The 14,972-nt window shown below is 40.0% G+C and overlaps 1 protein-coding gene across 3 annotated transcripts in view; it reads right to left on the reverse strand.

Annotated features, from left to right (window-relative positions):
* Positions 1-8,943: 8,943 nt before the first annotated feature.
* Positions 8,944-14,972, reverse strand: part of ccdc88b (coiled-coil domain containing 88B) — a 43,699-nt gene continuing 37,670 nt past the window's right edge. For all 3 annotated transcript variants that reach the window (XM_034211894.1, XM_034211895.1, XM_034211893.1), the window contains 3 exons: positions 13,739-13,846; positions 12,411-12,562; positions 8,944-9,467 (listed from right to left, as the gene is read on the reverse strand). In XM_034211894.1, the coding sequence (XP_034067785.1) occupies positions 9,112-9,467; positions 12,411-12,562; positions 13,739-13,846 (616 nt within the window). In that variant the 3' untranslated portion in view covers positions 8,944-9,111. The remainder of the gene's footprint in view (positions 9,468-12,410; positions 12,563-13,738; positions 13,847-14,972) is intronic.

Raw genomic sequence — 14,972 nt, forward strand, 5'->3', positions numbered from 1 at the left:
AATCTAAGTACTCTTTCCACCACTGCTTGAGAGCCTCATAGTTAAAGACTGTGTGTGTGTGTGTGTGTGTGTGTGTGTGTGTTGAAAAAGGTCCACTGCTTGTCCGGTTGACAGTATCCGACGGCGTTGAACTCTCAGGTGTTGGATGAAGAATTATTTCAGTCTGATGACTGCTGCTGCTGACTGTGTTCCTTGCGCTCTATTACTGATTACTGCCTTGTCAACATTTTTCTTGGCACTTAAACATATTTGTTGCTGTTCTCCTTGAGATTCCTTCAGCAGGGAGATTGAGAACATACTCTAAAATGTGTGTGTTATATGTGAATTGAATTAGGTGTTCAGCTGAAGGTTTTTTATATTTGTATTGCAGCTAGTTCTCTCAATGCATTTCATCATGCTGTGTGTTAGCTGATCAGTTTGCTGTGTTGCAGACCTCGACAGTTCAGATCTTTGTATTGTTTTCATTCAGTTATCTTATGTCATATCCTGTTCAGTATGTTGCTTTGTTTGAACTGTAATGGGTTGCATTGCATTCCTGGTGCGCTGGAATTTAGATTTATTTAGGGCTGAGTATATACTTTAAGATACAACACATAAAGAAGAAAATCAACCAGTGCCTTAAAGGGAACATCCACAGTCTTCCTCCTTCAGTTATGTGTGTGACTGCCTGTTGCACACATTTCTCTGCCTCTCACTTCTGGCCTCATGTCTGCAGTGTTGGGATGTTTTCTCCCTGAAGAGCCCTGCAGGCTGCTGGCAGACAGGCGCTCCTGCTGTTCAGATTCAGGTTGTCACACATTCCAGGTGGGAACCTGAATAAAGAGCTTTAAATTAATAGGTTTTTCAAAGTGACAAGATGAGGTATTCTTCTGGATTCTTGTTAGGAAGAAGTGCACTTTACCAATAATAATAAAATAGATGTTTTTTAAAGGCATTATGTAACACAATTATGTAATTGCACTTAAAGGTGGGGTAGGTAAGTTTGAGAAACCGGCTCGAGATACACTTTTTGTTATATTCCATGGAATGCTCTTAACATCCAGATAGCAATGAATATCTTAAGTGCTTTGACAAAAAATCCATTAAAAAATGTCATCTGTGGAAGCAGTAGTACTGTAAAAAGCACGACCAGTTATTTTAGCCGGCCCGGCTAAAATAACTGGATGGCCTACCTGCCTGTCAGCCTTCCATCTGTGCACAAACTTATCTCGTGCCCTCATTGGTCATGTGCGCGTTCGTGTGTGTTGGAGGAGGGGCTCTGTAAGGAAGTGGCAGATTTTTTCCGGCTGTGTATTTTCAAATTCTAGCGCACTCGAGCTGGATTCTCCAAAATGACCTACCCCACCTTTAATCACAATCCTTAACAGAGACTGTTACAAAGGTGGCTCATTGACAAAATGCCAATTAGCAGTGACAATTACCACAGTGGGATGCGAGCTCCACAGATTTACAAAAAAAGCAGTGTCACTTCATCATTTTGTGAAGTGTGACTTCTGTATTTTTCAACCAGACCCTATTTTCCCATTTTTTTATGTCTGACTGACTAATAGGTTTTTTTGTTGTTAATGAATTCCAGTATATAGCGGTACAGAGAGCGCTGCAATGTATGTTATCCTATCGGGCAATCACACCAGCAATGTTAGTCCACTAAAAGTGCTTATTTTTACTTCTGACATGCCTGCATTGTTTTTATTAATGTGTGAAACTTTATTCTGAAATCTCACGGCAACATTGAAAATATTTATAAACCGGTATGCAAGTTTGATCTACTCCAACACAACAAACTTTTCCCAGCCTGCACCATGGATAAAAGAAAAGTTGGCATTCAACTTTTATGAAGCTCATCATTGACCTTGGAAGAAGAAGTTTAGAAACCAATCTCGGCACAAAGTTTCTGTAAAAGTTGTCTCATTTCAAAAGATATTGACTTTACATCCATTCACAAGCGTTACTTTAATACAGGACGACCTATCACATCTGAAATAAGCATTGGATGTTAAATAAAACAAAGAAGAGGTTTTTATATCCATAAGTGAAGAAACTGTGAATGTGTTCATCTTTGTGAGCTTTTCAGCGTCCTACCTGTGTGTACACGCAATATTGTTTATGGTTTTGTTCATGTGTACAAAAGTCTTACCCTATATCCTAATATAAAATATATTATGTGTATTTTAATTGAGCAGACATATATGATTGATACTTACACCGTTTAACAGACATGAATATGAGTCAAAGTTTCACATTAAATGTGCTTATACAGAGTAAACAGAAAATAAATAGAACGTCTGTCATTGTCCAAAATCTCGCACTGTATGTCACAGAAACTACAGCAGATTAGTTTAAATGCAGGCAGAAAGTAATCTTGCACAACATTATTTATAGAAACTTGCAATACCAAGATATATTAAAATGTAAACTGAATAGATATCCTCCAGAGTTTAGAGACAGATCTCTAATATGTGTGTGTGATAAATATACCTTTCTCTGGGGACAACAGCATCTCTTGGCTGCTTTTTCTTTGTAGCATTCCCCGCAGATTAAAATACAAATGTGGTAGAAACTGATATGAATCCTGTTGGGGGACATGGAGACCTGTTTGAAGAGTTTTCCTACACATGTTTTCATTGTGCTGATGTCAAACAAATTACAGGGAAGTCAAATGAGTCCTGACGTTGCTGGAGTCAGACACGGGAACCAATTCAAGAAACCGTGCCGAGCTCTGGACCGTAGCTAGGGAAGAGTGTAGGGTATACAAATATGTGGTTTTGTGGGCAAGCAATCAGTATGTATTAGTGGAATGCTTCAGGCCTTTTTTTTTATTAGGCAGCAAAAAGTGTGAGGAAAACAGCGGCCGGCACTCAGAGAGGATGAGGATCCGGCAGTTAGGTGAGATGGGTGATGTGTATGGATGAGGCCGTGATGGAGCGAGAGAAGAGGGAGGAGGGCGATGTTTACGGGGGGGGGGCCAGTAAACTGCTTGTGAAATGAAAATGGCTCTTTAGCAGAATCCAGGACACTTGGGCGCTGCACTGGATCAATGTCTCTGATTTACTGTCTGAAAGCCTGTCAGAGTGAACGAGAGGCAGAGGGGGGAGACAGAGGAGGGAGGGCGAATAAGGGTGGACGGCGGACAGGGAGGAGTTTAGAGGTAGAAGAGTCCTTTAATGGAAGGAGAAAGAGGAGAGACGGGGAGCGGTAAGGATGGAGAGGGAAATTGTCCATCAGAGTGACAGTGTGAGGAGGCCGAATCAGAGGGTTTGCTCCTCAAGTCCTCACGGCCGAGATACAAAATCAATCTGTCAAGGCGATGAGGAAGGGCAATCTTGTTTTGTGCAGGGAATTGGTGCGGCCATTTGGGGTAAAATCAATAGGGGACACATGGCGCTTCTTAAATCCTTACCGTCCCACAGAGGCCAGCCATATTGACTAACAGGGGCACGTACGTAGCAGTACACAAATCTTTAACTTGACCTGTCTTCAAGAAATCTGTATTCTGCTGGTGTCCAAAGCAGAAGGTGGTGATTTCAGCTGTGCACTCAGGACATGTATGTATATAATAGTAAGAAGACTTTGAGGGGAAATAAACAGTTTGTCTTTCTATCAGGCCTGCTGATGAGTTGTCTGTGTGTAAAATATTCTATCTATCTATCCATCCATCCATCCAGTGGTAGCAAATCATCTTATGTCAAATCATGTTGGTAGAAACAACATTTGAACTGAGCCATGTATGATTTCAAAAAGCTGACTTTTCAAAATGAAAGAGATATCTTTTGAGTGTTTGCTACATTGTTTACTGTCATGACCACTGATGTCAGCGATGTGTGGGTGTGTGTTTGTGACACTGTGTGCATGAAGGGAGGAGTGTGTTCCTGTAAATATCTCTACTGCTGAGCTGGTGACACACACACACATATATATACACACACACACAGGTAGTCCTCTGGGTTCGGGACGACAGGCAGGGCGTCACGACAAGAGTGTTTTCCCGCACCCTCGGGACACGGGGAGTCTGGGTGGTGGGATGGGGGAGTATTTTATTTTTATTTTGAGTCTTTAATGTATTAAAAGGGGCTGGGGTAATGAATTATAATCTTTAATGCAGAAACAGATCGATACCACCAAGAGAATAAATCAGCTTTTACTGAGAGCGTCAAAGCCCCTTAATACACTAGGGGAGAGAAAGGGAGTGCATGAGGGAGGAGGAGGAGGAGGAGGAGGAGGAGGAGGAGGAGGAGGAGGAGGAGGAGGAGGAGGAGGAGGAGGAGGAGGAGGAGGAGGAGGAGGAGGAGGAGGAGGAGGAGGAGGAGGAGGAGGAGGAGGAGGAGGAGGAGGAGGAGGAGGAGGAGGAGGAGGAGGAGGAGGAGGAGGAGGAGGAGGAGGAGGAGGAGGAGGAGGAGGAGGAGGATGATGATGATGATGAAATAGAGGAGAGGGGGGTGTGGTGTAAAGGGATGGAGGGAGGGAAGTTATAGATGAACAGACTCACCTTTGGGCTAACCTCATTGAGTAAAAGCCCGGTGAGAGCAGAGATTTTGACAGTTTTGTGAGGAGGCGAGGTTGCAGGGTCAGCCGGTGTGTGTGTGTGCGCACACACTCTACTTACTTGTTATTTTTCCACCTTGTTGTATTGTGTTTCCTCTCAAAGATCTCCTCCCTGACTTCTGTTGCCTGGAGCAAAATATAATTAATTGAATAACACCACCACTTCTCAATCAAAGATCACAACGCTGCTCTCTACGGCCGACCCGGACGCCTCCCTGGGAGAAAATGCCCAACAACAATTTATGAATTACAACTTTGTATTAACCCAAAGTGAAGTTTCTGTAGTGTGTGTTGATTTTAAATTAACCAGACTGCAGAACAGATCTTAATATGGATTCAGTTAAAAGTTGCATAAATATAAATCTCTGAAAGCACAGGGACCCAACACAAATCTGATGCACCTATATGTATTTAGGATGCCTAGCCTGTTCAGTTAGTGGTTAGTGGTTTAAGTGATGTTTTTAGTCGCTGGAGGCTTTTTAGAAAGACACATTAAAATGTGATGCTCAGGCAAGGACTGGAGGTAAATCAGTGGAGGGGGAGATGAGGAAAGATAGAGCTGTAGAGGTAAAGAGAGTTTCTTTAAAAAAAGAAAGAGGAAATAGAAAGTGAGACATAAAGAAGGAGGCCAAAAATATTGAAAAGGGGGGTTGACAAAGTGATGTTCGCTGATAGTGTCACACCCCTCAAGCGCTCAATAATTAAGCAGCTGAGCAGACTTGAGATCCAACCATGATGTCAACCAAGGCAACCATCCATCATTCATCCCTTTAGGAATCTCGGTTGGCAATCAGTCATCATGTGCCAAGACTTTTACTTTCTATAATGCTTTTCTTTGACTGTCTTTGTTGTTGTTGCTGCTTCTTGTGTTGCTTTCAACAACAAAGCCTTTTCTCAAAAGATACTGTACCCTTTGTAAGGCAAAATAAAGAAGGGTCAAATTCCAAGTGAATTGTGTTCCTGAGTTTTCTTCTTTGTCCTTTTCAAGTGCTCCTTTTTAAGAATTTCTTGGTTTAGTTTATAAATTACACAACAAAAAACCTGTGGGCACTCTTGCTGTGTGCGTAACCACAAGGCTCCTTTGTTGTGAATGTAAAGCCTTACCTTTCACTTTTTTGTCAGTGCGAGCTGTCTGTCTGTGTGCCTGAAGGCGTGTGATTGTTGCATTGCACTCATAATAAGCCTCTGAGTGACTGGCAGAACCAATATCTTGCTATCGCTTTGCCCTGCGCTCACTCAGGCGGCTCGGTGTGCAGCTCCCGTCATGCATCTCAATTCCACAAACACAATGTTCGGAGCCCAGAGAAGGGGGTCTGCTTTTTGATTAATGTCACCATGACAACTACATAATTCATGAATTGTATTAGCGACCCATTTGTCATTTGCAAATCATAATTCAGGATGTGTGTTTGGGGAGGGCAGGCTTGTGAGCGAGCGTCAGCCTGCCATTATCCTCACTGTTGTCTTATGCACTCACACACACTGGGAAAAAAAACCTACCGGAAACTCTGACGTACCCTCGTCCTAATCTGGCAGGCACAGCTCTTTGGAGGCTGCCTGTTTTATACGAGGGCCTTTTTAGCTTCGTGATGGACTCTCAGGTCTGCTCATTTGGAAAGCTGCATGCTAATTCCCTTCTCTTCATCTGTCTGTCTGTCGGCAGAGGCCACGGCCTGCTCCACACTGACACCATTTGGTGCAATAGTGCAAGGAGTTAAAGAGGATTCTCATTAAAGCACTAGTGCAGATCATTTGCTATTAGATAAATGACTGGGTTTACACAGAAACCCTAAAATGAAGTGGGATTTTCAGCCATATGTGAGCCAGATGGAGGGGTTCATCCATGTTTATCCCGCTGTGCACAGATATGATCCAGGGTTACAAGGAGCTTTATCATTATGTATTTGCTTATTCCATGAAACCTACTGTATCCTCAGTGATGCCTATAACTAGACTGCAGATGATTGCAATTAATCTAATTTCTTAGTTCTTTGTGTCAATTACAGCGATTTTTCGGCTTTCGATTTGCCTTTTATTGAGCTAATATTCCACATTTAAAAGCATCTGGTAATTGTTTTCTTTATATCTTGTTTCAAATCTTATGTGAATGTGTATTCAGCTCTCAAAATATACAGGCTACATTTCTGACTCTTAAAAAGGAAGGGATCACAAGGAGACCCCAGCATTTTTACTTCATCCCATCAAGTTTTATGGAGGACAAAATGAAGCGCTTCTTGCACTGCACTTTAAATATATGGCATCCCTTTGATTTTCCTAATGTCTTCACTAAGTAGGCTATATGTATATGGGTGGCCCCATACACGCTGCAGAGCTGCTGTGTTTGTCTCTGCTGAGGGATTTGTTGTGTGTAAAGAGTATGGAGCCCCAAAACCAACAGATTGTAGTCAAGTTTTAAGTAAAACATGTTGCTGTTTACAATAAAACTGTCAGTCAATAATTAACATAAAGAAAAAACGAAGTTGTATAGTTACAAGTGCAGTAGGGGAGAGTGGGGTAAGTTGAGCCATTTTTTAGTTATGCTGTCCTCTAAGCAAGGAGAAATGACACATAGTAAAAATGAAAACACACACCAATAATTCAGGATGTCTCCTATCAATGGCAATGATAATAATTAATATTTGATCAAGGGCAGTGAAAATATTGCTTCTTAAAAAAAAAAGTCTTGTGGCTCAACTTGCCCCGGGTTAGGGGTAAGTTGATCCAGGTCAGGGGGTAAATTGAACCACTGTTCAAACCTGGGCATACCTGTTCAAACCTGGCCATACCTACAACAAATCTTAAAGGTAACTATAAACCATAAATAACAAACCAAATACAAGCTTAGTTTTTCAAATATTTTCATTCGATTGAATGATTTTTTTTTAACATGTTAAAAGGAAAAGTAATCATACAAATGGTGATACAATTTTATATATCTTACCAATCAAAGACAGGGTAAATTCAACTTTAAATGTAGCCTACAATGAGCTCTTATTATCAACTTGGCCTACTTTCATTTAATTTCTCCATTGAAAAACTGGCTCAACTTACCCCAAGGCCCATGGTTCACTTTACCCCATAGCCACCATTTTAGAAAAAATAGCCTAGCATTAAAATTCAGTCATCTTTAGCTTACTGATTCACATGGTTTAATACGTTGCCAACACATCAACACATACAATATGTTTAAATCTGGATACTTTTTTGTTGACATAAAAATGTTTACTTACCAGACCACAATGAGTATCTCTCTTTCACAGGCAATGAGAAATGCGTGGAGCTTGCATATTTTCTGGTCACTTGATTAGAACTATAAGGCGTTGCCTGGTTACAGGGGGTGGTTCAACTTACCCACTGGCTCAACTTACCCCCTTCTCCCCTATTGGCAATGGCAACTGGCAAGTAGCGCTAACCAGTAAACTTAGTAGTAGCTTGTTGTCTAAAATATTTTAGCTGATGTAACGAGAGATTAAGCTGAATGTTGTTAATTATGATTAAAATTACGTGAACTGGCCTCTCTAGTTTTATGACTAAAGATAGCTTTAGCAAGGCTGCTAACGTTAGCTGCAAAGGCTCGGTGCGTTTAGCCAACAGTGTTTTCGGTTAAGCTAGCAAGCAACACAGCTTTCTACTTTAAACAAGTCCTCCCAAAAAAAGACAAAACACATAAATATTTTGTTAGGGTAAGGGAATGGTTGTTGCTGTTTAAATAAAACCAAAGAGGACTTTTGGTAGGAAATGGTTAGCAAACAGCGTGTGTATGTATTAAAAATACATAAATCATTACATTTGTACTGAAAAAAAGAGTATGAGTAAGGAGATGTAAAATAAAATGATCTTGCATTAACATTTTAAATGAACTACTCAACAGATATTTTTGGTAAGAGGTTAAATAACACAATTATTTAGTTATATATTCAGTTTTCATCAGTGACTTGTGCCCAATAACGCGTGCAACATTTTGTTCGTGTTTAGGTTACACCAAACTAAATCATTGACTGAAGGATTTATTATTTTTCTCTTGTATTCTCTTTTATGTATTTAAAATGACTAGAAATAAATCATATATAAAAATGTCAAACACACAAAGAGCTGCATCAAAACATTAGCCAGGAGCATAAAACATTATTTTCCTTTTTTGAGTCGGCTCTCTCAGGTCGTTGCGGTTTCATCACTGGAGGGTTGGCCGTCTGGAAGTCAGAACAGACCAACAGGCGCACGCGTGTTTTATAAAAATAATATTAGCTCTACTTTGAGTGCCTGTTAATGTTATGGCTGCTCTAGGCATGGTCTTACTTTACAGACCTATTTTTATTTAGCTCAAGTTTATACTTGTTACTTATCCTTTTACAATACTGTGCACATAGCATACTTACAAACACAGAAGAACACTTTAAAACAATCTGAACAAGTCATTTATTTATTTTAATAAATGTACAGTTCTTTCAGAAAAAAACATAGGCATGTTCTTAATCATTTTTTTCCCTTAAAAAATAAAATATTATCAGACACAAATCTGACTAAATGACTTGTTGGGGAGAGGTGTTTGAAAGTGTAAGTACATCCTCCTTAATCCACTTTCTCCACCTCACCTCTGCCTTCATCCGCCTCGACACTCTCCTGACTGTTCAGCGGTGCGTCTGTGTTTGTTTCGCCTCCCTGTCCCTCCCAGAGGACACTGGAGCTGCTGTGGTCAGAGCGTACCCTCAGGAGGGGCGGTGTTTTGTGGTCCCCAGGACTGAAGGATTGGGAGACTCCAGAGCCTCCTCTGGTCAATCCAAGACCCCAACCGTGACGGGATCCCAGTTTACGACGGGCCCCGGAGCCAGAGCGCATGGATGGAGTCCCGGGAGCCGAGATGTCCTGCTCTGTCTGGGACGGAGCCTTTCTCATGGGAGAGGGAGAGACGGGAGCACTGCGGGGGTCTGAAACAGAATGAGATGAAAAGTTATTAGTACTTAAAACCCATATGTGTACAAAGGCGAGGGAGGTGTATAGGTGATAATATTTTTGACATCAGTAAATCATTGGCTCATTTAATCAACACCCAAAGCCTTTTTAACTTTTGTTTTCCTCTATGCTTTATCTTTCACTGTGGGGTACCAGGTGGGACTAATCTACAAACATCTTCACAGCACAAATCAGGAATGAACATAATACATTTTCTTCAGCTGCAAATGCAATTTCAAGGACATCAAACAATGGCGGGTGCAGAAAATAAATTAAAGAAATGTGATGGCTGTGGCTCATGTGGTAGAACTGCTCTTTCATTTATCATAGGGTTAGTGGTTTGATTCCTGGCACATGTGGTGGTGTCCTTGAGCAACACCCCCGAAAACATAAAACACTGACAATTGTTACTGTTGGACGGACGGAAAGCTCTGTCAACCATCGGTCTTTCTGTGTGTGGATGTTTGTGAGTGTAATTGTAAAGAGCCCTGTTCTGCTGAAGAGGAAAAGCACCGTGAATTAAGTGGTATTAGATTTATTTGTTGTACTGTGTAAGTATTTGATTGTGTTGTTTACTGTGAATGTATTGCTGTTAGGCCCTTGAAGTTTGTTGTCTGAATTAATTAATTGATTTGTTTGCAAATGAGTGTCCACAATGGGGATTAATAAAGCTTTGTAATCTAATTCAACCCCTTATTTTGCAATCATAAGCAGTACACCAACAATTCTATGCACATGCTTTGGACCTGTAGTTAAGTTAAACACACATGTTAAGTATTTAATTTATTTAAATATATTAGCACTTGCTGGTCTACAATCAGTTTATAACCCATAGCAGATCTCTCACAAAGTTGAAATCACCTGAATATGCCCATAACACTTTCTAAATCCAGTCAGATTTTTAAGTATTTCAGCACCTAAAGAGTGGATCAGTTTACCTGCTGATGTTTAGTCTTGCTGCAGCAGGATTTTTCAAATCCAAAATAAAGACTTCCTTTTTCACTGGAGCAATTTCTTAAGTGAACAAACCACATTTTCCCAGACAAGCTTGTTTGTATGTGTGTGTTATGATGTATGGATGTCTGTTTACATCATTTGCAATAATATTGCTGCTGTTATTTGTATGTATAGCACTCAAAACCGCTTTTGTATTGTGCAATTAAAATAATTAAATGTACCCATTGTCAAATGCGGTTCTTCCTGGGATGCATCAAACTGTTTTTTATGATGTATGGCAGGGCTATTCAATTGGCGGCCCCGGGGTGATATTTACTGGCCCTTTGAGTATAATGTTAAAAAGTAATCTACTTTTTTTTCCTTTTTCTTCAAGATTTGTTTTTGGGCCAGAGTGCCTTTATTCCAGAGAGGGTGTTAAATTGAGATAGAGGGGAAGACATTGCCTGAAAACTTCTGCGGGCTCGGGTTTCGAACCCACCTACTAGCTACTGTAGTGACAACTCCTGTCATTTATTGCATCTCTGCGTGAATGATTTGATAATTTCACCTAAATTAAATCAAATGAAATGATGTTGATGGTTAAATTAGCTTCACATGTAGGCCTACTGAGTTCTGAACTTGCCATTTAGATCTATAAAGGCCTTGGGGCTATGTTGTTTGATTTAATTAAACACAATATATGCACTCCACTATGCTGTTGTAGTATTTACTATATCTGAAGCTCTTAATATGATTGCTCATATTTCAAGCCATCTTTTTCCCGGCCACTTGATTTGGATCATTTTCATCAACCGGCCCCATTCCAAACTAATTGAATAGCCCTGATGTATGGTATGATTTGTGATAGTGAAAATGTAACTTTAAAATCAAGTTGTGTTAATAGTGCTATAAAAACTGTAATTCTAGGTTTATTAAAATGCATAAAGATTTTTTTTTAAATCACAGTTGAATAAACAGCTCAACGCGGAAGCCTGACCATTATGTTCAAAAAAGCAATCATAACATTAAACATTCAATTATGTCAAATTTAAATATTTTAAATCATTCGTAATTTCTTAATGTTAATTGGATAAGGAGCTGCTGTGGCAGACCTTGCTGTGCCTCAGTGCATCAGAGAGTTGTTAGCCTGGCTTCATCCTGAAAGCTGACCATGAGACCAGGGGTAAAGGTCAAGTTAACCTGACATAAAGCCGGCTGGCCTCGGGGTTAAATGTGGGTGTTATGGGAAATGTCACCTCAAACAGACACAAGCCATGAAGTGCAATATATCTTGACTGGCTCGATGTCTAGGCTGGCTCAAACAATCTCCAGATTAAAATACAAGTCATTTATTTATAACAATTAAACTGGGATGTGAATATGTGATTTCTGTGTAGAGATATAATCTATCTGAGAAACAGGCTCAATAAAAAGCTAGGAGTCCTCTTGTTGAGGAACAGAAATACCTCCCAGTGTGTGTCTAAGGAAGCAGGCTTTAGGCGGTATATTAAAAAAACGATGTGAGTGAAAATAACATTAAAAAGGGACAACAACAGTATGTCAAAAAGAGAGAAAGGAATATCAATGAAGCAAGTTTGGGCTTAAATCTTGGCTTTGAAAGTGTCTGCAGACCTTTTTCCCCCTCTCTCAGACAGTAACATTCATTCCACAGTCAAGGTGTATAAAAAGAGGATGAAGCCTTGTGAATCCTTTGCTTTCAACATGTGGTTAGCAGAGAAAGCCAGCCTCAGTAAGTCTCGGCTCTCTGCAGGGAGAAATCTTAGCAGAAGAGAGCGGTATCAATGCAGACCACACTTGGTAGTCATGAGATGATTTGTATGCATGCCTGTAGCCTCGCTTGATGGGGTGAGTATGTGAGCATATCTTTGTGAAAACCATTCGGCTGGTGTTTGTGTGTTTGAGAGAAAGAGACGTAGTGTGCTGGGCTGTGTGTGTGTGTGTTCGTGTGTGTGTGGTATCACCAGGGTGAAGTGTGTGTGGGTCTGATGTAAATTCAGTGCTGTCGGCCAGGTTTTCCACGCTGCCTGCGGCGGTGAAGAGGGCGCGTCCGTCTCTTCCTCCTCCCCGGGGTTTGATTAGCTTCTTCATCCTGTCCGCAATCCAGTTAGATTTCCTGCGAGAACACAGAGGACAGAGACAATTTACAAAGACGGATGGGCTATAGTAAGTGTGTGCATGCTCACACAAAAAAAAAACTTGATTTTCCAGAAAACACTTGGAGGATGCCAAGTGTAACAAGGGCTGCATGTTTTCAAAATGGGAATAAAATGTCGCTGAAGGTGCCAACTGTCATTTATTATGCCAAAAAGAGCACTTTGTAACAAGATGTCATGAAAATCCATTTGGAAATGTTATAATTAAAATGTCATTACCATATTAATTGGTAGCACTAGAGACAAAATGCATGACACTTTGGCAAATGTGTACAGCAATACTAATGAATAAATGTTTGTTTATGTAAAAAGTATTTCCAGCTGTCCCACAAATGTAAAGTAAGCTTTATCTGGATGAATTGGGCGTTTAGCTGAAGTGACAGCAATATATGAACTGAGATGATTGCATCCCAGTTTACCAATTTATTTTCTTATTTTGACGGATTTCTGGAAACAAGCCCTCATGAGAGCAGCACAACACTGATATCCTCCTCCTTAAATATATGATACCACACAAGGAACAAAAAGAGACTGTCCTCATACACCAAGGTTAGTAGACATGATGGAAACCACAATACAAAGGGAAAAAATTGAGACAAAACTGTATATATAACATTATATGACATTCTCCTAGAAAATCAGCTATCATGCCAGGTTATTTTACCTTATTGAATAATAACATGTAAAAAAAGCTTTCGATCATATGGATTATATAAACTTACATTGTAACAACTCTGAAACCTCAACGTCTTACAGAGAAGATTCCAAGTATGAAGTGCAAATGCAGGCTAACAACCAACACAGTTTGTGGCCCCAATTGAACATAACTTGTGCACAAAAAATACAATTTTTATTCTATTCAGACTATAAGGTAAGCTTGAATGTTTTATCACTTTTTAAGCAACATACATTTGCAATACTACCGTTATTAGCACATACTGTACTATCAATGCTGTATTTTATTCTGTATTGCTGTTTTTAGTCCTCTGTGTATCTTTGTTTTGTTGTGTATGAGAAACTGGAAGCCTTAATTTCCCTCTAGATCAATAAAGTATCTATCTTTTAATGTACTGAGATGCACAGAAATAGTAAGCTACAGTAAACGGTGTAAAGGTATATATATTTCTATACAGTACTTGGCTTTGCTTGATGGAGGTTGCATGCTCGGCTCGAGGACCCTATACTGATCCATAATCTTCTCCACCAATTTCTGCTTCTCCCGACGGAGCTCGCTCAGCTTCTCCCTGAAGGAAAACACACAAAGCATCAGAACAAAGCAGCTGAGTAGGAAGGCCTGCTTGATTCAGTTCATGCATTCATTACCCGTTGATTATTGCGAGGCTGATGGCACATGAATCACCAAGTTCCTGTAAACTCACTACAGAGAAATTAAGCCTGCTGTGTTGTTTTTTTTACTAGATTCTCTTTAAACCAACTGTATTACCACAGACTGTGTGTGGAAGGTAATAATAATAATAATTCAATTTGTATGACACCTTTAAAAACAATGGACAAAGTGCAAAAGCAGGATACAAGGCTAAATAACAACAGAAAAGCCGAACAGTGAGGCCAAATAAAACTATATAAATGTAAAATACTATTATATAAAACAATAAAAACATGTCAATCAAATGAATCCAAAGAAAAATAAAAGAAGCAATGACAAGATGTTGAAAATGTGTGGCTGTTCAGCAGAGGGCTCAGAGATTGAGCTGTGGTGTGAGGACAAACAAAGCAGGACTTTAATGAGAAATAGCATGCCACAGAAAAGATGGCTTGAAAAAAAAGATTCTCAACGAAAGTCTGACAGTATAAGCTACTGACGCACAGCAGTGAGCGGAAAAGATCAGGAAGGTTATTCAAGGTGAGCAACGGTCAGTACAAAGGCTCGGGTACATTTTTAGCCATGCTAGCGGCATGAATCTAGGGATGACATTTGGTCCGTTGTTCAGCGAGTACACCGCTGTGGTCAAGACTGAAATATCTCAACTATTGGAAAAATACTGAAATGATACTGAACAAAAAATACTGTTGTGAACAATAAGAAAGCATGGTCTGCACCATAAAGATGATTATTGATTTCCGGTGCCATGCCTTGCCATAAAACAGAAGACACATCTTCGTATATTACAGATTCACATGTTCAAGTATCACACATGGCATTTTATGATACTGTATTACCTTATGTATGTTTACTAAACACAGAAACTCGTTTTTAGCCAGACTTTTCCTGTAGCGAAACGATGAGATTTTCATTTGTGGTTTTGAGGAAGATATCTAATTCATAACACTACTGCACCGAATATTTACTGTTTGGATGAGTTTCCGTGAACATTAATGCAGATTGCACAAAAAAAGATTGCACAAACG

This window comes from Gymnodraco acuticeps, unplaced genomic scaffold (assembly GCF_902827175.1).
Source record: "Gymnodraco acuticeps unplaced genomic scaffold, fGymAcu1.1, whole genome shotgun sequence".
Taxonomy (NCBI): domain Eukaryota; kingdom Metazoa; phylum Chordata; class Actinopteri; order Perciformes; family Bathydraconidae; genus Gymnodraco; species Gymnodraco acuticeps.